The sequence below is a fragment of the Bufo gargarizans genome, chromosome 6 (assembly GCF_014858855.1).
Source record: "Bufo gargarizans isolate SCDJY-AF-19 chromosome 6, ASM1485885v1, whole genome shotgun sequence".
Classification (NCBI taxonomy): domain Eukaryota; kingdom Metazoa; phylum Chordata; class Amphibia; order Anura; family Bufonidae; genus Bufo; species Bufo gargarizans.
In genome coordinates, this window is record NC_058085.1 from 74,134,827 (window position 1) to 74,160,179 (window position 25,353).

A 25,353-nucleotide genomic window follows, 5' to 3' on the forward strand; every position below is an offset into this window, starting at 1 on the left:
ATATTGGAAATGTTGCTGCTTAAGTTTTTATAATAGCAATTTGCATATACTCCAGAATGTTATGAAAAGTGATCAGATGAATTGCATAGTACTTCTTTGCCATGAAAATTAACTTAATCCGAAAAAACCCTTTCCACTGCATTTCATTGATGTCATTAAAGGACCTGCTGAGATCATTTCAGTAATCGTCTTGTTAACTCAGGTGAGAATGTTGACGAGCACTGGAGATCATTATGTCAGGCTGATTGGGTTAAAATGGCAGACTTGACCTGTTAAAAGGAGGGTGATGCTTGAAATCATTGTTCTTCCATTGTTAACCATGGTGACCTGCAAAGAAACGCGTGCAGCTATCATTGCGTTGCATAAAAATGGCTTCACAGGCAAGGATATTGTGGCTACTAAGATTGCACCTCAATCAACAATTTATAGGATCATCAAGAACTTCAAGGAAAGAGGTTCAATTCTTGTTAAGAAGGCTTCAGGGTGTCCAAGAAAGTCCAGCAAGCGCCAGGATCGTCTCCTAAAGAGGATTCAGCTGCGGAGTGCCACCAGTGCAGAGCTTGCTCAGGAATGGCAGCAGGCAGGTGTGAGCACATCTGCACGCACAGTGACGCGAAGACTTTTGGAAGATGGCCTGGTGTCAAGAAAGAAGGCAAAGAAGCCACTTCTCTCAAAAAAAAAACACATCAGGGACAGATTGATCTTCTGCAGAAAATATGGTGAATGGACTGCTGAGGACAGGGGCAAAGTCATATTCTCCGATGCAAGGGAGTGGGCTCACTCACAATTTTGCCCAAAAACGCAGCCATGAATAAAGAATGGTACCAAAACACCCTCCAACAGCAACTTCTTCCAACAATCCAACAACAGTTTGGTGAAGAACAATGCATTTTCCAGCACGATGGAGCACCATGCCATGAGGCAAAAGTGATAACTAAGTGGCTTGGGGACCAAAACATTGACACTTTGGGTCCATGGCCTGGAAACTCCCCAGATGTTAATCCCATTGAGAACTTGTGGTCAATCCTCAAGAGGCGGGTGGACAAACAAAAACCCACTAATTCTGACAAACTCCAAGAAGTGATTATGAAAGAATGGGTTGCTATTAGTCAGGAATTGGCCCAGAAGTTGATTAAGAGCATGCCCAGTCGAATTGCAGAGGTCCTGAAAAAGAAGGGCCAACACTGCAAATACTGACTCTTTGCATAAATGTCATGTAAATGTCGATAAAAGCCTTTGAAACGTATAAAGTGAAGTGCGTGTAATTATATTTCACTACATCACAGAAACAACTGAAACAAAGATCTAAAAGCAGTTTAGCAGCAAACTTAGTGAAAACTAATATTTGTGTCATTCTCAAAACTTTGGGCCACGACTGTATATCCATTAACAATTACGGTGAAAGCTTAAAGATGTGCCAAGACTTATCAAACCATGTTCAACGTTTGATAAGTTTGGAGCAAAAATTACTTAAGCAAAACTGACTTCATAACATCTTCTCATGATAAATTCTGCTCCTTAGTGAGTTGAATCAGAAATGCACTTACCTGGCCTACATAAAGAACAACATCGACCGTCTTTCTCATATTCGGTCACATCACACAGCAATTCTGAGCACTACAAAAAGAAGAAGAAACATTAACTCTCAGTCGTACATCCTGACCTGTTCTTGGAGACTGGTCATTTGGGCCCATTTATTGTATAAAACCGGTTGCATAAAATACATTGTCCAGTCGCAAATAATTTTCTCACCTCTGCTATATAAATTGAAAGTGGTTGCTATAGGCAAGCCTTTCATTTTTTTCTTGCACTAGTTTTCATAAATGAGCCCCTTTGTGAGCTATTAGCCAGGTCTTCCTACACCGAGAACTGCCTCTAATAAGAACCTGTCTCGAGCAGCATTTGTTGAGGATAGCAAAAGTTAAGGTATTCATTAAGTGTAAGTTTTCCCTCATGTGAAAAGTTCATATTAGTAATCCCTGTTCTGCTGGTTGATAATAAAATGTGTGTTAGTATTGATTATCTATGAAGAATAGAACTATTTTGGAGGTTCCGTCCGTCTTTATGATGACTAGGACTATTTTCTAGGAGTATTTTCTATGCAGAAAACCTGCTGGTTTAAAATTTTGCTTGGTGCATGACTTGTATTTTGCACTTCAGTAATCTGTTCACCACATAGATGTCTAGTATGCAGAGGTTAATCAAGGACTTAAAGGGAACCTGTCACCGGGATTTTTTGCATAAAGCTGAGGACATGGGTTGCTAGATGGCCGCTAGCACATCCACAATACCCAGTCCCCTTAGCTCTGTGTGCTTTTATTGTGTAAAAAAACTGATTAGATAAATATGCAAATTAACCTGAGATGAGTCCTGTCCCTGACTAATCTCACGTACAGGACTCATCTCAGGTTAATTTGCATATGTATCAAATCAGGTTTTTTCACACAATAAAAGCACACAGAGCTATGCGGACTGGGTATTGCGGATGTGCTAGTGGCCATCTAGCAACCCATGTCCTCAGCTCTATGCACAAAATCCCGGTGACAGGTTCCCTTTAAAGGGATTGTGTAGGACCACAATATTGATGACCTATCGTCAAGATAGGTCATCAATGTCAGGTCGGCAAGTTGACTGTTGGGAATCCCACTAATCTGATTGTAGGATTTGACCCCCACTGATCTGCTGATCAATATTGTAGCACTGCACAATCCCTTTAGGGGGTTTCCCACTCTGTTACAAATGAAATGTTATCCACAGCAATGTGGTGTGGACCCACAGTGGTGTGGTGTGGACCCACAGGACTGATCTCCAGGTGATACAGGACACCCAGAGGGTGATCAGGAAGAAGCGTAGTCAGGGTACGAAGGCCGAAGTCAAAGCAGGCAGCAAATAGGACTAAGTTCATGTACTTTGCCTAGGTCAGGGGCAGGCAGCAAATAGGCAAAGTCTGCTTAAACAAGAAGCAGGGTCCAGTACACAGTAAAGCAGAATCACATTAAACACATTGACTAAGTTGTTCAGGCGTCTTCCTGTAGGAGGCGCCTTAAAATACATCCAGAAGATAGAGGGCGTGTGCGTTCTGCCTCACATAAGAAGGAGAGACACACCTGCACACACACCCTATATGCACACAAGGAACTCAGAGCAAGGAGGGGAATTCCAGCAGCATGAGCGCAGACCCCAGCTAAGAACCTCTCTTCCCGTGCCTGTCAGCAGCAGAGAGGAGGAGTGAGGAAGCCCGACGCCTGTGTGTGGGGACAGAATCGCAGACAAGGGGCACCAGGTTAACACACAATACATTGTAATACATAAGTGCCATGCAGTGCACTCTTACCATAAAATAAACACATTGGGGGTTCAAAATGTCAGTCTTAATAAAGCCCCTGCACTGGCGGTGGGTCATAACTTCGGTGTATCCCAGTGCCGGTCTAAATGTAAGGCAGCTTACTAGCTAGCATTCAGCAGGACCTGCACTGAGGTCACCACGCTCACAATTACGTCAAAGGTCCTTTTGCAGGCCCTGAAAGAAGAAGCAAGAAGATGATGCCAGCTGCGCAATCAATTGGATGAGGTGAGTTAATTTTTTTAACCCCTCAATCCACATTTTTGTAAGCATTCTGTATTAATGCTATTATTTTCCCTTATAACCGTGTTATAAGAGAAAATAATGAAATAAATAGAACACCTAACCCAAACCCGAACTTCAGTGAAGAAGTCCGGGTTCGGGTCTGGGTAACAGTCAGTTTTTTTTTCACACGTGTGCAAAACGCATTGCACTCGTGCGGAAAAAAATTAACATCGGAACGCAATCGCAAAACGCATGGGTGTAAAGACAAATATGTTTATAGGTAGGTTACAGAGGTTATTCTGCACCATTTACTTCTCATTATTTGAAAATAAAAACATTTCCTTTAGAAATATGTAAGTTCCTCTTTTCAGCTCATTTTTAAAATTCCAGTTTAAGTAGTATCTGTAAAAACATAACTTATGAGGACAAGTTTACAAATAATTTTAAGAAGTGAAAAGGTTCAGTGACGTCAACAAGCTATAGAATTATTCCCATTGTGGATTTTAATTTTAAGAACTTTGTAATTCATTAAGATATGTATACAAAAATGTGTATGTGTGTGTGTGAAGGAGGGGCTTCCATAATGCAGGCTTTAAAAGTGTTTTCCAAGATCTTTTAACTAATGAGTCCTCAGTATCCGATAGGTGGTGGTCCAACACCCGGGACCCCCGCCGATCAGCTACTTTGAGAAGGCAGCAGCGCTCCTCTGAGCTCCGCTGCTGTCTCACAGCTCACCAAGCGCAGTGTCGTACATTGTATAACAGCTGTGTTTGGTTTTGCAGATCAGCCCCAATCACTTGAAGGGGGCTGAGCTGCTCCTAGGCCACATGGCCAATGAACGTGTCGTCACTGGCCTAGGAAAAGTAGAGCGAAGGCCACGGTGCTCACAGGAGCGCCAAAGTACGTAGACGCAAACTCAAACAAATCAGACTTTAACTATTACCATCATAATAAATCCCCCCCACCCCATAGAATTGTTATTTCTGATTGGATGTGTTTCTCATCTCTTTACATGGTCTTCACAAGCTCTCTTTTACATCTTGTCCGAATAGCTTTCAAGATTCGCTTTACAGCAGACACAATTAGGATACCTGCACACAGTGCAGATTATGCCTTTTTTTGCTATGCGGATTTTCAGCCAGAAAAACGGCAGCGTAAGGCTACTTTCACACTAGCGTTCGTCGGTCCGATCGTGAGCTCCGTTTGAAGGGGCTCACGAGCGGACCCGAACGCTTCCGTCCAGCCCTGATGCAGTCTGAATGGAGCGGATCCGCTCAGACTGCATCAGTCTGGCGGCGTTCAGCCTCCGCTCCGCTCGCCTCCGCACGGACAGGCGGACAGCTGAACGCTGCTTGCAGCGTTCGGGTGTCCGCCTGGCCGTGCGGAGGCGTGCGGATCCGTCCAGACTTACAATGTAAGTCAATGGGGACGGATCCGTTTGAAGATGCCACAATATGGCTCAATCTTCAGGCGGATCCGTCCCCCATTGACTTTACATTGAAAGTCTGGACGGATCCGTACGAGGCTATTTTCACAAAATATCATGTTTCAGCCAAATATCATGTTTCAGTTAGCTGTTTTGTTACGTGCGGAAAACTGACGTGAAGATTTTATAATCCGCAGCATGCCAATTGTTAGTGGTTTTCCCATAGTCTTTTCAATGGGGTTATTAACGTAAACATAAAAGGCGCACATTTATTAAGACCGGCATTTTAAACGCCGTGTTAATAAAGCCCTATAGCTGGAGGTGGATCAGCCAAAGTTATGTCGAGGCGTCGGCCTCTTCATGACTTCGGCGTATCCAGCGCCACTTCTAAATGTAAGAGAGCTTCCGGGCTGTCTTAGGCCCCTTTCACACGGGCGAGTTTTCCGTGCGGGTGCGATGCGTGCGGTGAACGCATTGCACCCGCACTGAATCCTGACCCATTCATTTCTATGAGACTGTGCACACGAGCGGTGATTTTCACGCATCACTTGTGCGTTGCGTGAAAATCGCAGCATGCTCCTCTTTGTGAGTTTTTCACGTAACGCAGGCCCTATAGAAATGAATGGGGTTGCGTGAAAATCGCATGCATCCGCAAGCAAGTGCGGATGCGGTGCGATTTTCACGCATGGGTTCTAGGTGACAGTCTATTCACTGTATTATTTTCCCTTATAACATGGTTATAAGGGAAAATAATAGCATTCTGAATACAGAATGCTTTGTATAATAGTGCTGGAGGGGTTAAAAATAATAAAAAAGTTAACTCACCTTCTCCTCTTGTTAGCGCAGATGCCGGTCTGTTCTTTATCTGTGGGCTAAAGGACCTTTGATGACGTCAGATCACATGCTCCATCACCATGGTGATGGACCATGTGATTGGAGCATGTGATCTGACGTCACCTCAGGTCATTCAGTCCACAGCTAAAGAACAGAGTGGCATCTGCGCGAACAAGAGGAGAAGGTGAGTTAACTTTTTTATTATTTTTAACCCTTCCAGCACTATTATACAAAGCATTCTGTAGTCAGAATGCTATTATTTTCCCTTATAACCATGTTATAAGGGAAAATAATACAATCTTCAGAACATCAATCCCAAGCCCGAACTTCTGTGAAGAAGTTCGGGTCTGGGTACCAAACATGCGCGATTTTTCTCACGCAAGTGCAAAACGCATGACAATGTTTTGCACTCGCGCAGAAAAATCGCGCATTTTCCCGCAACGCACCCGCCTCTTATCCGGGCAAAAAACATGACGCCCGTGTGAAAGAGGCCTTACATTTAGACATTTTTCTACATCTAAAACGGTGTAGAAACCATGCCCACTTTTTTAGACCTGGCGTGAGAAGTCACAACTAACCATAGTGCCGCAATCTGCACCTGACATATGCCTATGGTAAATGACCCCCAAAATCTGCACAAAAATCTACAATGTTTAAAAAAAAAAAAACACCCACAAAACCGTGATAAACAGTGTGAATTTATGTGTGTTTTTTAATGCCGTTTTCATGCGAGTTTTATGCATACAAATACATAACTTGTACAGGGACCCTAAAGATGAGCAGTCACCACACCTGATATTGCAATAAACAAAAAATGGACCTCATCTCTAAGAAAAAAAAAGAATGTCCTGCTAGTGCACGCCTCAGCAAACTTGGTCCATACTTCCCACATGCACTATCCAAAAATGAAGGGGAGGCAGCACATGTTTATGGATGAAAATCAGGCTAGCTCTAATCTAATTATGATCCTGCCTTATAGGGCGGCCCCCACTGATGCCATGGCACTTTTTTTTTTTTCTAAAAAAAACCCTGTTCGTCTGCTGTTGGCCCCATATATTTTGGCGCCTTATATTATAAGCAGGCGACTCGGCTCTTAGCCAGAGAGAATGAGCTCAAGTTCTCGCGAAAACTTGAGCTCATTCTTCCTGGCTAAGTCTTTGCCTAGTATAACTGAGTCGCCTCATTATAATATAAGGCGCCAAAATATACGGGGCCAACAGCGGACAAACGAGAGATACTTTAGAAAAAAAATAATAATGTGCCATGGCATCAGTAGGGGCAGCCCTATAAGGTAGGATAATAATTAGACTAGAGCTAGCCTGATGAAAGGTCCTCTATAATCCAGTGTCGTATCCAGTGCGGCAAGGTTTCAGGCAAATACAGCCTTTCTCCAGCATATTTATATTTGGCCAAAAATGTCACATTAATAGATACGAGACTGAATTAAACGCCTCATGTTATTTACATCTATAAACATATGCAGCGTTCCCTTCTTAGATTTTACACCACAACTGACATATCTTGACATACTTCTAATCCCCATAAAGCATCTTTTCTTTGAACTCTTTGTAGTGTGTTCTTCTATTATTCCTCCTGAAGTATTACAAATGAATTGACAAGGGGGGTCAAGAGGGTGTGTACCTAAACAGACTGGCAGGATCATCACTGATTGGACAGTGCCAAATTGTACAAGGACACCCCCCAACCTTGCAATACGCAAGTCTCAATCCCTACTTCCCACAGGCAGCCCCTCTGAGTTGAGCATTGGAGCATTTCATGCTCAGGGCAAGGGCTTTTTCAGCAGATTCAGTGATGTACCAGGTCTCACCATGGGAATGCTAGGCAAGGGCTTCCACCTAGCAGTGAGCCTGGTGATATCACCAGCACTAATGAGAGGGCTTTAGCGCTGCCCTAGACTGTAAAACAGGCCCTAGTGGGCCCCAGAATCTCAAATCTCTACCGTTTCACTTCTTAGATGTTGGTTGAAATAGCAACCACAGCATCTGGGTGGTTTACAGAGGGAGAGGTTCTCTCAGTCATCTCATTATCATCTATGTGATCACTGATGGATTGTCATGAAAGTCCGTAGCCTAATGAATTAATTTAAAATATTTTTAGCTATTATGCCTTGCCTCTGGAAGCCTTTCAGTTTTACATTCAGTCTCGGACTGGCCCATGGGGGAACAGGTAAATCCCTCAGTGGGCCCCAGAGTAAGGTGGGTCCCTAGTCCCCCCACCCACTATACAAGTGCCACATAACACAGTAAACCGACTGCACTACATATAGATAGACAGCGTTCAGTATCTTAACCAGCCTACAAGTCCATAGATTATTTAACAAACTATCTAGTTTATTATTATCGATACCAGTGGCTGAGATAACTTCTAGGTACAGGGTCAGACTAGCCTGTATCCTCTTTTCCTAGGGACCTGCCCTCTCAATGTAACTGCATATGCCCCATAATTATTAATCTTGCAGAATTTTGGTGCTGTCACTGTGGGGTTAGGAAACATTTGCATGTAGCTTTACAGTGGACTCCCAGATTCAATTTTACTGGTAGGCCCTGGATGCTCCAGTTCGACGCTGTTTACACTGAAGTACTGCAATGTATTTTAGAGATGATGAAAGTCTCACAGCGTAATGAAAGTAAGTGTTAATAAAAGAGTAACAAAGGGGCACATTTATTAAGACTGTGGATCTCTGAAGTTATGTACCAGGCTCTACATAACTTCTGCGTATCCACCGCCGATTCTAAATGTAAGACAGCTTCCTTGATGTCTTACATTTAGACCATTTTCTACACCTAAACCAGGCATAGAAAATGAGGAATGAGATGGGCCTGCCGGCCAGTCCCCTTCCCCGAGCACAGAGGAAGTCGCAGATTGTGCTGCAACATGGCATGTGAGAGAATATATACGCGCATATCTGGTCATAAATGACCCCCAAGGTTTATAGAGGAAACAAATAGAAAATCCTAACTAAAACTAGAAAAAAAAATCTTAAAAATGCTTTCTTATGGGGGAAATTTTTTAAAAAAAATATACAGTTAATACACATCTGTAATGAGCTAAGCTTCAAACCTATCATGTTATTGTACTGTTGTTTTACTCATCTTGTCTCTCAAAAAATGGAATAAACAGCAATTGGCTTATTTACCCCAAAAAGGCACTAATGGTATCAAAGCAAGTGGAACCCCAGAATGGTACCCCAAACACCCCAAAGTAGTAGCAATGATAAGAAACAAAAACAGCACAAAACATATTTTATACAGTCATTCAGGCAGATAGTTGCAAAACTTTTAATTACGTAGTAATAAAGTTGGAAATTACTTAATCCTAACATGGGGAAAACCTGTTTACCAGATTTATAATGAAGGCAATCAAAAAACACTGGACAAGGAAGCATGGGAATCTCTGGTAATATTTATTTGTCATAAAATCATTTACTTTCTTCCCTTTTTTGAAAGGTTAGTTCAAAATATATTCTATTCCAGTACAAGTGTTCAGGAAATGTAGAAGGCTACTAGTAATGTCTCTTTGCCTGGGCTCCCTACTAGTCAAGTGTATTCTGCTGCCATGCAGCTCTGTATTGTCTTTAAAGGGTGTCTGCAGGGACGGATTGGCCATAGACCTTACAGGGAAATTTCCTGGCGAGCCGATGCCAAAGGGGCCGCTTGAGCCCTCCTCACAGCCGGCCAGTGGAAGTTTTTGGGGTTGCATTTTGTGCTGATGGAGCAGTATTTTGAGATGGACTGTAGTATTTGGCTCTGTTGGGGTGGTATAATGTGCCGCAATACGGTATTGCTGGCCCCGCCTACTTGAGTTTTATTATCAGGAGTAGTATCATGTATTTGTAAACTTTTATGTGCTAATACTTTCATTTGGCTGTTGCCCTAACAGACCTGACAACACGCTACGGGTACGGCCACAAGGTCAGGTTTCTATGTGCAGTTTTGAAAACCAAAATCAGGAGTCGATCAGGAAAGGAAGTATAAAGGGCAGATATGATTTCTCCTTTTTTTTTATTCACTCCTGGTTTAACTTCCAAAACTGCATCCAAAAACCTGACCATCTGGCTGTACCCTTAGTATACAGAAAGCCGTGGGGTTCTATCTGTATATTGGATTTCCAGTTCCCAATTGGATCACTGGGAAAATGGGTGACCTGATTAAAAAGAGGAGGAGACCCATTTGATCATGCCTTAATCACTCTTGAATGCAACAAAAAAACGGTTTAGAGCAGTAGACTGAGCACCCTCTCTACAGCACCACAGGACACCAACGCTTAATGTCCCCTGTAGGAAGGCGCAAGGGTCAGTCATTGACAGAAGGTATGTGTCACAGAGATGCCTGGCCTCGGTGAGGTAAGAGCCAGTACTTTTAAGTGTCAGCGGCAGTTAGTGCTGTCTGACACTATTTGTTAGTTAGTATGGCTGTAGAGCCGATCCGGGCCGCCTCCTATTGGGAGCAGCCAAAGTGCAAGGCGGGTGGCTTCTCCCCATGCTCCAGGCCGGGTTTTGGCTGGGATATAAAAACCCAGCCAGCAGTCTCAGCTGTGTGGATTATCCTTCACTTCACAGTGAATCTGTGGAGATGCTGTGGTTTTGGGAGCTCTCTGCGCTGAGGTCTGAAGGCCGTGTGTCAGGCGAGCAGGACTACTTAAAGCCTGCAAGTGGACTTTCTGAGGCTGAGCATTCAGCCGGGTGTGAACGGACACCCAGGATACCAGGTGAATGTTATTTTGTTTTTTCTGTGTGAACAAGCACCAAGCCTGAAAAGGGACTGTTCTGTTATATTATGAGTGTGAATAAACACTGAAGATTGATTTAAAACCTGGTCCGTGGCCTCTATATTGCTGCTAACCTGCCTACAAGAGCGAATCCCCACACCCCTTAAGGACCACTGTAAAAACATGTGTTAACAGGGATTATGGTATTTGTGTAGATGTCTGAACTGGAGTCTGAATTAATTTATGGTTCTGGTCTGGTGTCCGAATACCTCCCAGGTCCTAAGGCTGAATTCTCTGCCTACGTGGCTGACATTGTCTGCCCCAGCTGACCATTTGTCATTGCATGCTAGGAGTACTTCCACAGATGCATTTTTTACCAACAATTTTTAATACCCCTTTGCAACTAGTTTAAGGAGCTGATTACCTAAACCAAGCTGCTTTTAGATACTTTGTACTATCCGTTACAACCTCAGAGGCCTTTATGCAACGGTGACCTTCATAACGAATGTTGTAACACTGGGACACGTGGCCCGAGCTGGAAAAATTCCTGGCTGCATTCCACAGTTACAGTGGTTTTACTTTCATTTTAGTTTTAGGAGTTTCATTATTAGAGACCTCCAAAAATGCTATGAACGAAATTTATGAAAGCCAGTATGCCAGGACTGGTGTAGAAAATGCACAAATTTCTTTGCAAGAGACATTTAGCAAAACAATTTTGACTTTTACCATTTGAATAGCACAGCTGATGCAGATTTGACTTCCTGGTGTACCCATTGCCAGAAGACGCACCTCTTAATAAATTTGAGGCATCTTACTCTGGCACATTGTGCTGGAGTGACCATAAGCCCTGCAAGTGCATTCTATGCCCGGTGGAGTGTTTACTTGGCTGTCAACTGACAACTAAGCTCTTGCTCTAAAGAGCAGAACTGAAAAAATCTCCAGCCCCTGCTGTTTAACCCCTTAGATGTTGCATGAAACAGCAATTTAGTAACCCCTGCATTAAAAGTGGTCACCTGATTATCACCCCTGTGATCACCGATGGAAGCCAGGAGCCTTATGAAGGCCTCCAGGTCTGCCATCTATTTTTACCTATTAAGCCCTGTCTACAGAAGTACTGCAGTGTATTATAGAAGTGATCAATGACATGATATACTCTCATAGCGTGAAATAAGTGTAAAGAGCAACAAAGTTTATAGAAGAAAAAAATTAATTTTGAGAGTATATCCTAGCAAGGATCCGTGAAAAATATGGACCAGTGGTCAATCCTATCCAGTGACTGACTTCCCTGTACTTACAGAGTTAGCTATTATTCACTGATTAGACCGCCAGCAGGGGAGCACGGCCAAAGAGGCGAGGTGAGGAGATGGCCTCAGGAGGTGCCGCTTAGAGACAAGTGAGGGTTTCCATTGTGGAAGCGCTCATCTCCATATTCAACAGTATTGCCATCCTCAGGATGTCTACCTGCCCCACCGTTCCCTCCAATAGGGTACCGTCATTGGGGCTGAAACCTATCAGAGGCCGTTGCACGCGGCACTATGACGTCATCATTATTGCGCACACATTATTGCACACACATTATAAGGGGGATTATCACTACTGGGGGGTATTATGATTGGCTTTATTAAAACTGGGGGACTATGGGGAACATGATTAATAGTATGGGGACTATGAGGACATTATTACTTCTAGGGCATAATGGGGGCATTATTACTATTGGGGGCACTGTTAACATTAAGTGCACTCTGGCATAGAATTATTACTATTTGTAAGACTTTGGGGGACACTATTTCAGACATTCCAACCTGCAAAAACTCATTTCAGGGGGGTGCACTTCTCATTTCCGGGAGGTTTTCTTTTTTTTTCCTTTCACAAACTTTTTATTACATTTTCCAAACATATGCAGTATCTGCACACTTTGCTCTATGGTGTGGAGGACTGGGCTCATTACCCTGCCCCAAATTATCATATTTATGTATATGATTAAAGGGATCCTGTCACCACCTATAAGCCCTGTGAGCTAAACATAGGCTCATGTCCAGGGTAGCATTCTGATTTCTAAGGTGGCCTTATAAAAGCTATTTGTGGCTTTATTCTGTGGAAAAACTGGTTTTACAAACCTGTCAATCATTGAATTAAGGTGCCCAAGCAGGGGAGGTCTGTGGATGCATGGTGCCCGGCCGCACGCATCGCCGTGCCCAGCGCCGCCTTCTACTCCTCAGTGCCGCCTCTCCCTCCCTCCCCCTGCTTTGAGATTCCGCGTGTGCGCACAGGCTCAGCCTGATGCGCCGTTGCGGACTGCTGGCATCGGCTTCTTCTTGCACTGTGCGCACGCGCCAAGAAGGGGACACTGCTACAGGTTGCCGGAAAGGTTTACTGCGAGTAAACCTTTCCGGGATATATTGTTTCACATGCGGGCGTCAGGGAGCCGCTATCTAATAGCGGGAGACTCCCTGAACGTCCGGGAGACTTGAGATCCCTGCTATTTCTGTGGGAGGCACCCTGGCACAGTAGCAGCTTAGCACAATTATATTTAGGGTACACTATGTTTACCGCACTATTACTGTCAGGGACACTAATTGCTGGCACAGTTATTTTTTAGGGCACTGTGTGCCAATAATTGTTAAAGGGGGCCCTATCTGTGTGGATAATCTGTTTATGCTGTATAGTATTGGGGAGCACATTGGGCACAGTATTGGGGGCGGCAGGATGATGGAAAAGTAGAAAGCTAAGATGCCTGTATGTCAAACTCTGGAGAGACAAGAGATGTCTGGTCTGGAGAAGATGAGAAAAGAGAATATCTACATCAGAGTAGACATCACTTCATGTAAGAGGTATGTGGTGCTGTATTAGGCCTCATGCACACGACCGTTGCTTTATTCCATGTCCATTGCGCCGTTTTTCGTGATTTTCTGCAGACCCATTGATTTTCAATGGGTCCGTTGAAAACTCGGCTAATGCACCATTTGCCACCCGCTTCCGTGATCCGTGGTTCCAGTCCGTCAAAAAAATATAACCTTCCCTATTATTTTCGCGGAAAACGGTTTGCGGCCCCATTCAAGTCAATGGGACCCCTAAAAAACACAGAGGCACACAAGATTGTCGTCTGCGCGTTCGCGTTCGTTTTTTTCCTATCATTTGCATGGCAAACCTGTCTTAGACTTTTTTTTACATTCCATTATGTCTGGTGGTCCTCAATAAAGGAAGACACACGGAAACAAAAACAGAAACGGATCACGGAACTACGGAACTACGGAACCCCATTTTGCGGAACGGAACACAACAACGGTCGTGTGCATGAGGCCTCAACCTGTATGTTTTCCAAGTATGGGCTGAAGGCCAGGGTTAGGGTGAGAATTTAGCATGCGGGGGCACAGTTTCAATTTTCGCTTCAGGCAGCAGAAAGGCTAGGTGGACCTTTGACCACCAGCTGGACTCCAAAGTATAGAAAGTGCAGGGGGTTTCGACGAATAAAGTAGCACTGCATGTGCAATGTGACACTGCATAACTAGGACCCATGATACCCCATAGCAAGATTTGAACCAGGGCCCCACTCCACCATGAACACAGTCAAGCAAAGTTTAGAACATGCGAACCTTAGGCTTATGTTGATATCCCAACTGCACAGGGATAATGCACCAAGTGATGTCACAATAGTGGGCACAATGCCACAGTACAGCAATAAGGCTCACAGTGATGTTACAACAATATAAAATACATGGTAATGTACAGAAATAGATCAGCGACGTCACAGCACCGAAATAATGCAAAAAGAAATGCACTCTTCCATTGTCACAAACTGAGTGGCGATGGGCCCCCCCTTTTTTTTTTTTATATTACCACAACTCTCAGTATATTTACAGATATACAAAAAAATAGTCCTATACATAAATAAATGTGCATTAATAATGCAGCAAATATATGAACGCAAGTTCATTCCATATGGATACACTGTACAATGCTTGGTAGGGTTGATCCTGCTGAGTAAAAGCATTTATTTCTTATATAAATCAGTTTCGTTGTTTTGCCTTCCTCTGGATCAACTTGCAGGATGAGAGGCCGAACTGGATGGACAAATGTCTTTTTTCTGCCTTATGTACTATGTTACTATGTGCAAATAAAGTTGTTAAGGTGGTCAGCGCACCAAAGGGTGGTCTTGAACCTTTCGATGCACTATAGCTCTGAGGTTGTGTCTCAATTGTTGCCACTCCACCATTCCCATGATTGACATGGCCAGGCATCTTGCCTGACTCTGTAATTGACTTACAGTATCAGCGCATGCACAGGAGTAAATTGTGCTGCTGGGAAAGCCAAAGAAGTTGTACTCTGCAGATGCTGATACTGTGACCTAGGTATGGAGGAGGAGCATGGGGACTTCAAAGCACAGCGCTACCTCCGGAGGACAATCAGGATACAGTTCGCATTGAGATGTTTTTATTTGCTAAATTGCAACATCTTTTGGGTCCACATGGGACCCTCCGTCAGGTCTGTTATAGCATGATGAAGGGTCTGATCCAAAACCCAAAATGTGTTGCAATTTAACTAATAAAAACATCTGAACGAGAACTGTATTCTGACTATCCTCTGGAGGTAGTGCCAAGCTTTGAAGTCCATGTTCTCCTCCTCTGTACCTTTGTATCTATCCAGCGGCTTCTATAAGTTACAACAGGTTGTTGCGCCCTCAGTGCAACACATTCAGGTGAGCGTCATACGAGCCGGCTCTCTCTTCCTATAGCCTGCGGTCCTTACGATGTACGCTCTACATTACTCATTCTAGCTGATACTGTAACCTACAGCACAATTGCAGGCTTATAAGGCCCGACGAGATGCCTGGCCATGTCAATCATGGGAAGGGAAGAATGGCAGCTGAGACATAGCATCGGAGCTGAGATGCACCAAGGGGCCCAGGCCTGGTTTATCTTTAGTGGTGTTGAGCAAACTTGTGGTTTCAAGTTTAGCATACAAGGTTTGGGTTCATGTTATCTAAGAATTTTTCTATTATGGATTCCGCTACAACTGGCCATAACTTATGGTCCGTGGTATTGGATTCTAAAACCGAATTCTTAGCTAAGCCAAAACTTGTACGCCAAACTTGAAACCACAAGTTCGCTCAACACTAATCTTTAGTCTTTCAATATAGTCAGATTTTATGCTTAATACAAGAAACAGTATTACATTGACTTAAAGGGGTTGTCTCATCATGGACAATGGGGGCATATCGCATGAAAATGCCCCCATTGTCTTATAGGTGTGGGTCCCACCCTTTCACCGAAAGTGAAAGAGGGCACACTGCGCATGCGCAGCAGACCTCCATTAATTTTCTATGGGGCTGGCGAAAATAGCCAAGCGCTGTCTGGGCTATTTCCGTTGGCCTCATAGAAATGAAAAGGAGCGGGGGGGCCGCGCATGCGCAGTACGCTCCCATTCACTTTTATGGGGAGCCGGCTTGGTGGTGGCCGGACCGAAGTCCTCCAGCCACCACCTTGCTGGGCTCTGTTCTCGATATAGGTGCGGGTCCCAACGGTGGGACCCACACCTATAAGACAATGGGGGCATATCCTAGCGATATGCCCCCATTGTCCATGATAAGACAACCCCTTTAACTTGCTTCCAGGCATTTTCTGATATTAATTTTCGCTCAACAGTGGCTTCATTAAATAAAATCCTCTGTAGGCTATTTCCTAAACAACAGTAATGCCACGGTGTACAACTTTCCAAGATATACTCACAGTTAACACTAAACAGATCAGTCGATAATGGCATAAAATTAGCCTTCCAGTGGGATGCTTAAGTACGCACACATTTAGATAGCACACAGCATTTCACGTCTGCAGTTAAAATCCCCAGGGACTCAAACAGCAGGTGCTAGGAAATTACCGGTGTCAAAAATGAGGAACAAACGCGTATTAACTCCTTGGGGAAACAATGAGAAGACTAATGTAGAACATAGCACGCAGGCATACTAGACACATGAGGGCAGAGCAGAACCGGGTCTGCTAGCTATTAATATTTGTGAGAACCCAACCTGTTTTTACAAGAAGGCAGCATTAAGTCATGTCTCACCTGGCAATAGCGGCTACACAGAATCAACAATATAATCCAAGGGTACATTGCAAGGCCACAGAATTTCAAAGGACGGCAATATCAATAGGATGTCCCCAGGAGCAACAAAGAGGCAGTGGTAGACACACAGGATCTCAAGGTCCTCTGGGAAAATATCAAAAACACAGCATCGCATGAAGATTGTGAAGAAGATAACCCCGAAAGGAAAGCTTAAGAGGTTCAGTAAGTGGATCCAGGTAGATCACCAACTGCAAAGACCAGGGTAGACAGCAGACAAGTGACTTGTTATGTGTTCTCGATAGTAAGACCCGCCCAAGGATTACTGCTGAGTGAAAGTGAAACTGGGAACCACATAGGATCCAGGAAGAACTAGGGGATTTCTAAAAGGGGAATCCACACAGTTTTAAAACACGACAAAATGTAGACTTTATATTAAGGGTAGTGTTTGTAAAACTAGTAATGAAATAATAATTATTCATTTCATTATTGAACTTCTTATTGAGGTAGACATTATGTATGGATATAATATTTTATTGTTATCACAAGATTACGGCGCTCTAGCTTTGTGACGTCAGGGAGCAAGGAGGACATTCTGAGGATGCGGGGCGGTGCTGCGCTCCTTCACGCTGGACTCATCTCAGGGACAGGACTCATCTCAGGTTAATTTGCATATGTATCAAATCGTGTTTTTTTGACACAATAAAAGCACACAGAGCTATGAGGACTGGACATTGCGGATGTGCTAGCAGCCATCTAGCAACCCATGTCCTCAGCTCTATACCCAAATTCCAGGTGACAGGTTCCCTTTAACCTCATGACGTACCGGTACGGCCCGGTGAGCGGTGAGTGGAACAAGGTGCCTGCTCAAATCATTGAGCAGGCACCTTGGCTTTTACATGCGGCGGCAGTTGCGATCGGCGGTGCCATCGGGTCCCCGTGGTGCTGTAGGGGGGACCCGATGGCATGGAAGGCAGCGCGATGCCTAAGGAAGGCATCGCGCTGTCTTCCGGTGACGAGCCTGTGAGATCCAGCTCCCTGAATCTTACACGCCGGAAGCTGTATGTGTAATACACACAGTATTACTCATACAACCAATGCATTCCAATACAGAAGTATTGGAATGCATTGTAAAGGATTAGACCCACAAAAGTTGAAGTCCCAAAGTGGGACAAAAAATAAAGTTGAGAAAATAAAGTTTCCCCCCCCAAAAAATTAAAGTTTCAAGTAAAAATAAACAAAAACATAATTTTCCCCAAATAAAGTTTTTTTTTTAAAATAGTAAAAAATAGGGGGGAAAAAAGTTGACATATTAGGTATCGCTGCATCCGTATCGACTGGCTCTATAAACATATCACATGACCTAACCCCTCAGATGAACACAATAAAAAATAAAAACTGCTAAATAAACAATTGTTTTGTCACTTTACATCACAAAAAGTAAAACAGCAAGCGATCAAAAAGACGTATGCCCACCAGAATAGTACCAATCTAACCGACACCTCATCCCACAAAAATTGAGCCCCTACCTGAGACAATCGCCCAAAAAATAAAAAGAAATATGGCTCAGAATATGGAGACACTAAAACATCATTTTTTTTTGTTTTAATAAACCTGTTATTGTGTAAAACTTACATAAATAAAAAAAGTATACATATTAGGTATCGCCACGTCCGTATCGTCCGGCTCTATAAAAATATCACATGACCTAACCCCTCAGATGAACACCATAAAAAATAAAAACTGCTAAATAAAAAAAATTTGGTCACCTTACATCACAAAAAGTACAACAGCAAGCAATCAAAAAGGTGTATGCCCACCAAAATAGTACCAATCTAACCGTCACCTCATCCCACCAAAAATTTGCCCCTACCTGAGACAATCGCCCAAAAAAAAAAAAAACTATGGCTCAGAATATGGAGACACTAAGGCCTCTTTCACACGGGCGTCATATTTTTGGCCCGGATAAGAGGGGGGGGGGAGTTGCAGGAACATGCGTGATTTTTCCGCGTGAGTGCAAAACATTGTCATGCGTTTTGCACGCGCGTGAGAAAAATCGCGCATGTTTGGTACCCAAACCCGAACTTCTTCACAGAAGTTCTGGCTTGGGATCGGTGTTCTGTAGATTGTATTATTTTCCCTTATAACATGGTTATAAGGGAAAATAATAGCATTCTGAATACAGAATGCTAAGTAAAATAGCGCTGGAGGGGTTAAAAAAATAAATAAAAATTTTTAACTCACCTTAATCCACTTGCTCGCGTAGCCTGCATCTCTCCTGTCTCTTTCTTTGCTGATTGTAGTCAAGGACCTGTGGTGACGTCACTCCGGTCATCACATGGTCCGTCACATGATCTTTTACCATGGTGATGGATCATGTGATGACCGGAGTGACGTCACCACAGGTCCTTGACTACAATCAGCAAAGAAAGAGACAGGAGAGATGCCAGCTATACGAGCAAGTGGATTAAGGTGAGTTAAATAATTTTTTATTTTTTTTAACCCCTCCAGCGCTATTTTACTATGCATTCTGTATTCAGAATGCTATTATTTCCCCTTATAACTAGGTTATAAGGGAAAATAAAAATGATCGGGTCTCCATCCCGGTCGTCTCCTAGCAACCGTGTGCTGCGGATGTTTGCGATTTTCACGCAACCCCATTCACTTCTATGGGGCCTACGTTGCTTGGATTATCGCACCGCAACGCACAATATAGAGCTTGCTGCGATTTTCACACAACGCATAAGTGCGCCATTGTGCGCCGCAGCTCCGCCCCCGTCCCCATTATAGTCAATGGGGACGGAGCGGCGGTCCGGTGGCACGGCGAAATAGTGGCAGGACGGATCCGACATCATGAACAGCCTGTCGGATTCGTCCTGCCACAAGTGTGAAAGTACCCTTAAACATCATTTTTTTTTGTTTTAAAAAAGCGGTTATTGTGTAAAACTTACATAAATAAAAAAAAGTATACATATTACGTATCGCCACATCCGTATCGTCCGGCTCTATAAAAATATCACATGACCTAACCCCTCAGATAAACACAGTAAAAAATAAAAACTGTGCTAAAAAAAAATATTTTTTGTCACCTTACATCACAAAAAGTGTAATAGCAAGGAATCGAAAAGTCACACGCACCCCAAAATAGTGCCAATCAAACAGTCACCTTATCCTGCAAAAATCATACCCTACCCAAGATAATCGCCCAGAAACTGAAAAAACTATGGCTCTCAGACTATGGAAACACTAAAACATGATTTTTTTTGTTTCAAAAATAAAATCATTGTGTAAAACTTACATAAATAAAAAAAAGTATACATATTAGGTATCGCCGCATCCGTGTCGACCGGCTCTATAAAAATATCACATGACCTTACCCGTCAGGTTAATACCGTAAAAAAATAAAAACGGTTTAAAAAAAGCAATTTTTTGTCACCTTACATCACAAAAAGTGTTATAGCAAGCGATCAAAAAGTCACACGCACCCCAAAATAGTGCCAATCAAACCGTCATCTCATCCCGCAAAAATCATATCCTACCCAAGATAATCGCCCAAAAACTGAAAAAACTATGGCTCTCAGACTATGGAAACACTAAAACCTGATTTTTTTGGTTTCAAAAATAAAATCATTGTGTAAAACTTACATAAATAAGTATACATATTAGGTATCGCCGCGTCTGTGACAACCTGGTCTATAAAAATACCACATGATCTAACCTGTCAGATGAATGTTGCAAATAACAAAAATAAAAACGGTGCCAAAACAGCTATTTCTTGTTACCTTGCCTCACAAAAAGTGTAATATAGAGCAACCAAAAATCATATGTACCCTGAACTAGTACCAACCAAACTTCCACCCTATCCCATAGTTTCTAAAATGGGGTCACTTTTCGGGAGTTTCTACTCTAGGGGTGCATCGGGGGCAGGGCCAGTGCAAGGATTTTTGTCAACACAAGCGAATCTACATTTTGGCGCCCCCCCCCCCCCCCCATCATTTCACATTTCTGCCCCTCATGATTCATGTCCATTTCTACCCCTCATAATTCATGTCCATTTCTACCCCTCATAATTCATGTCCATTTCTTGCCCCCCATCATTTCACATTTCTGCCCCTCATGATTCATGTCCATTTCTTGCCCCCCCCCCCCCCATCATTTCACATTTCTGCCCCTCATTAATTTATGTCCATTTCTTGCCCCCCCCCCATCATTTCACATTTCTGCCCCTCATGATTCATGTCCATTTCTTGCCCCCACATGTGCTAATATCATAGTGCCATGCTCTCCTCCTTGCCCCCTAATGTGCCAGTATCAAGTTCCTCTATCCTCCCCCCTCCATGTGCCAGTATCATGGTGCCAATAGTCCCCCTACCCCCCTGCCTCAGCCTGTCAGCTGTGACTGAGACAGTGAGGGCCGGGGGGCGGCTGGGCTGCTCGGCACACAGGCTCAGAAGGGGTAAGTGTAAGTTAGCAAGTTAATTGTTTTCCGCCGCAGCGCCTCCCCCCCTTCTCTGCGCCCTCAAGCAGCTGCTTGGGCTGCCTTATGATAGAGCCGGCCCTGATCAGGGGGGCTTCAAATGGGATATGGTGTCAACAAAAACCAGTCCAGCAAGATCTGTCTTTCTTTCTGTGTCCTGCCGTGTGCCTGTACAGCAATTTACAACCACGTATGGGGTGTTTCTGTAATCTACAGAATCAGGGCCATAAATATTGAGTTTTGTTTAGCTGTTAATCCTTGCTTTGTAACTGGAAAAAAAATATTAAAATGGAAAATCTGCCAAAATAGTGAAATTTTGAAATTGTATCTCTATTTTCCATTATTTCTTGTGGAACACCTAAAGGGTTAACGACGTTTGTAAAATCAGTTTGGAATACCTTGAGGGGTGTAGTTTCCAGAATGGGGTCATTTTTGGGTGGTTTCTATTATGTAAGCCTCACAAAGTGACTTCAGACCTGAACTTGTCTTTTAAAAAGTAGTTTTTTGAAAATTTCAAGATTTACTTCTAAACTTCTAAGCCTTGTAACGTCCTCCAAAAACAAAATGTCATTCCCAAAATGATCTTAACATGAAGTAGACATATGGGGAATGTAAAGTAATAACTATTTTTGTAGGTATTACTATGTATTATAGAAGTAGAGAAATTGAAACTTGGAAATTTGCAAATGTTTCCAAATTTTGGGCAAATTTGGTATTTTTTTTATAAATAAAAATGTTTTTCTTTTTACTCCATTTTACCAGTGTCATGAAGTACAATATGTGACGAAAAAACTATCTCAGAATGGCCTGGATAAGTCCAAGCGTTTTAAAGTTATCACCACTTAAAGTGACACTGGTCAGATTTAAAAAAATGGCCTGGTCCTTAAAGTGAAATAAGGCTGTGTCCTTAAGGAGTTAAGATGCAAACCCAAAAAGGAATGAAGTAATCTAATACGAAAATAAGTTAAATGTTTCTGATGACCTATTTCCAAAGACCAGACATAGGCAGGGTTGCCAACCAGAACTTTTATTTTTATTTTTTTTGGGTCAACTTATCCCCAAATCACAGCCAGCCAACATCTTTTACAGACAAATTGGAAAACTGTAATAAATTGGTAAAAATTGTATAAGTAATACATGTCTATAGCTCAATATACTGATGATAACTCATTACCAGAATTTCTCCGAGCTGTAAAATAATGATAATCACCACCAATCTAATCTAGTCAAGTACCGCCAGCCTGAAAAAAATCACAGACGCTTCGATTTTTTTTCACGGACACAGGAAAAAAGTCACCTATTTTTAAGGACTGTAAAGAAATTTCAGGACGGTTGGCAACTCTGGACATAGGCCACTTTTACACGGTCTGTTACTGGTCAATATTTTGCATCAGTATATGCAAGCCAAAACCAGAAGTGGAACCTACAGAGAAAAGGTATAATGGAAAGATCTGTGTCTCTTCTGCGTTTGGACCCACTCCTGGCTTTAGATTACAAATACTGAAAAAAAAAAAAAAGACCAAATACTGACCGCATCAAAGGGGCTTTAGATGAGCTTCAATCTCGACCCACTTGTCTCCATCACTTCTGAAATCAGCAGAAGTATGCATGCCATGTATGTCTGAGGAAGGTTCAGTATAGAGCCTACACGCATCACATGTACCCATAAGGTGACATTAAATCTACAATATACTACAATCAAGTGAGTGGTGGTCTTTCCTTAAAACAGAGTGCCTCTCCTAGACGCGAGCACCACGACGGAGGATATCTGGAGTGCCGACTTGCATTCATCCTTACAAAAAAAAAAAAATTGTAATTTGTGTTTTTTACTTTCCCGGTTTGCTATCAGGTAAAGCTTGTATTGCTTTATTAATGTATTTATTTATTTGCATTACCTCCCAAAAAATCATCACCTCTAAGTAAAGGAATTTCAGAAAGCTATCATATATTGATAGAATCTCCTCCTTCCTGTTCCCATTTCTACAATTTTTTTTGTATAATTCCTTATGAAAGCTGTAATAAAGCATTTTTCATAGTCTATACATTTTCGAGATGTACTAATCACTTAGAAAATTCTAGGAAAATGATCTTCCGGTGGTGTTATACATTATACAGATTAATGAAAATATATACCAAGGACCAGATGTTTTTTGGTGGAGAAGCCTTAGGCCTCTTTCACACGGGTGTCATGTTTTGGGTCCGGAGGCGTCCCAGGTTCATTGCGGCAAACCCGCACGAGTAGGTACGCGATTGCAATCAGTTTTGACTGCGATTGCGTTCCGTTGTTCAGTTTTTATCGTGCGGGTGCAATGTTTTTTGCACGAGCGTGATAAAAAACTGACTGTGGTACCCAGACCCGAACTTCTTCACAGAAGTTCAGGTTTGGGTTCAAGGTTGTGTAGATTGTATTATTTTCCCCTATAACATGGTTATAGGGGAAAATAATAGCATTCTGAATATAGAATGCTAAGTAAATTAGAGCTGAAGGGGTTAAAAAAATAATAATAATAATTTAACTCACCTTAATCCACTTGTTCGCGCAGCCCGGCTTCTCTTCTTTCTTCTTCTTTGCTTATTTTCCTCACAGATGAAGACAGAAAAGATGACGGCTGCGCGAACAAGTGGATTAAGGTGAGTTAATTATTTTATTTTCTTTTTAACCCCTTCAGTCCTATTTTACTTAGCATTCTGTATTCAGAATGCTATTATTGTCCCCTATAACCATGTTATAAGGGAAAATAATAATGATCGGGTCTCCATCCCGATCGTCTCCTAGCAACCGTGCGTGAAAATCGCACCGCATCCGCACTTGCTTGCGGATGCTTGCGATTTTCAAGCAGCCCCATTCATTTCTATGGGGCCTGCGTTACGTAAAAAACGCACAAAGAGGAGCATGCTGTGATTTTCATGCAACGCAAAAGTGATGCGTGAAAATCACCGCTCATGTGCACAGCCCCATAGAAATGAATGGGTCCGGATTCAGTGCGGGTGCTGATACATTTTAAATTTTGACGGATCTCCAAAGGGGTTGGATCACTGCATATTCCCACCACATATCTTTCATATCAGCCTTATTGCTAAGGCCCCTTTCACATGGGCGAGTTTTCCACGCGGGTGCAATGCGTGAGTTGAACGCATTGCACCCGCACTGAATCCGGACCCATTCATTTCTATGGGGCTGTGCACATGACCGGTGATTTTCACGCATCACTTTTGCGTGAAAATCGCAGCATGTTCCTCTTTTAGCGTTTTTCACGTAACGCAGGCCCCATAGAAATGAAAGGGGCTGCGTGAAAATCGCAAGCATCCGCAAGCAAGTGCGGATGCGGTGCGATTTTCACGCACGGTTGCTAGGAGACGATCTGGATGGAGACCCGATCATTATTATTTTCCCTTATAACATGGTTATAAGGGAAAATAATAGCATTCTGAATACAGAATGCATAGTACAATAGGACTGGAAGGGTTAAAAAATAAATACAATTTAACTCACCTTAATCCACTTGATCGCGCAGCCCGGCTTCTCTTCTGTCTTCATCTTTGCTCTGCACAGGAAAATGACCTGTGGTGACGTCACTACGCTCATCACATGGTCCATCACATGATCCATAACCATGGTAAAAGATCACGTGATGGACCATGTGATGAGCGCAGTGACATCATCAAAGGTCCTATTCCTCAAAGAAGAAGACAGAAGAGAAGCCGGGCTGTGCAAACAAGTGGATTAAGGTAAGTAAAAATATATATATTTTTTTTAACCCCTCCAGGCCTATTGTACTATGCATTCTGTAATTAAGAATGCTATTATTTTCCCTTATAACCATGTTATAAGGGTATTTTTCCATTACAATCTACACAACCTTGAACCCAAACCTGAACTTCTGTGAAGAAGTTCGGGTCTGGGTACCACATTCAGTTTATTTTCACGCGCGTGCAAAACACATTGCACCCGCGCGATAAAAACTGAACAACGGAACGCAAACGCAGTCAAAACTGACTGCAATTGGGTACGTACTCGCGCGGGTTTGCCGCATTGCACTCGGGACGCTTCCGGAGCCAAAACGTGACGCCCGTGTGAAAGAGGCCTAGCTCTCACTTTTCCTATATTTTCTATATTGTGCCTGTGTTGTGTCTGCCTCCCTGCTTCTTCCCCTCCACATCTGCTTTCCATTCATTTCAATGGGAGATTTACAAAAAAAAATTGCTTTGTGACAAATTACGAAGCGCATTTCTTTGAAGGAGTGGGTGCAATGAAAGGAAGCA

At 42.9% G+C, this 25,353-nt stretch overlaps 1 protein-coding gene across 1 annotated transcript in view; it reads right to left on the reverse strand.

The window, feature by feature from the left end:
- The window catches only part of CD40 (CD40 molecule), a 37,708-nt gene extending 20,780 nt beyond the window's left edge, over nucleotides 1-16,928 (reverse strand). Inside the window, exons 1-2 of the mRNA XM_044297866.1 lie at nucleotides 16,617-16,928; nucleotides 1,548-1,617 (exon numbers count right to left, since the gene is read on the reverse strand). Coding sequence (XP_044153801.1) covers nucleotides 1,548-1,617; nucleotides 16,617-16,664 — 118 coding nt within the window. The 5' untranslated portion in view covers nucleotides 16,665-16,928. The remainder of the gene's footprint in view (nucleotides 1-1,547; nucleotides 1,618-16,616) is intronic.
- Nucleotides 16,929-25,353: the final 8,425 nt, after the last annotated feature.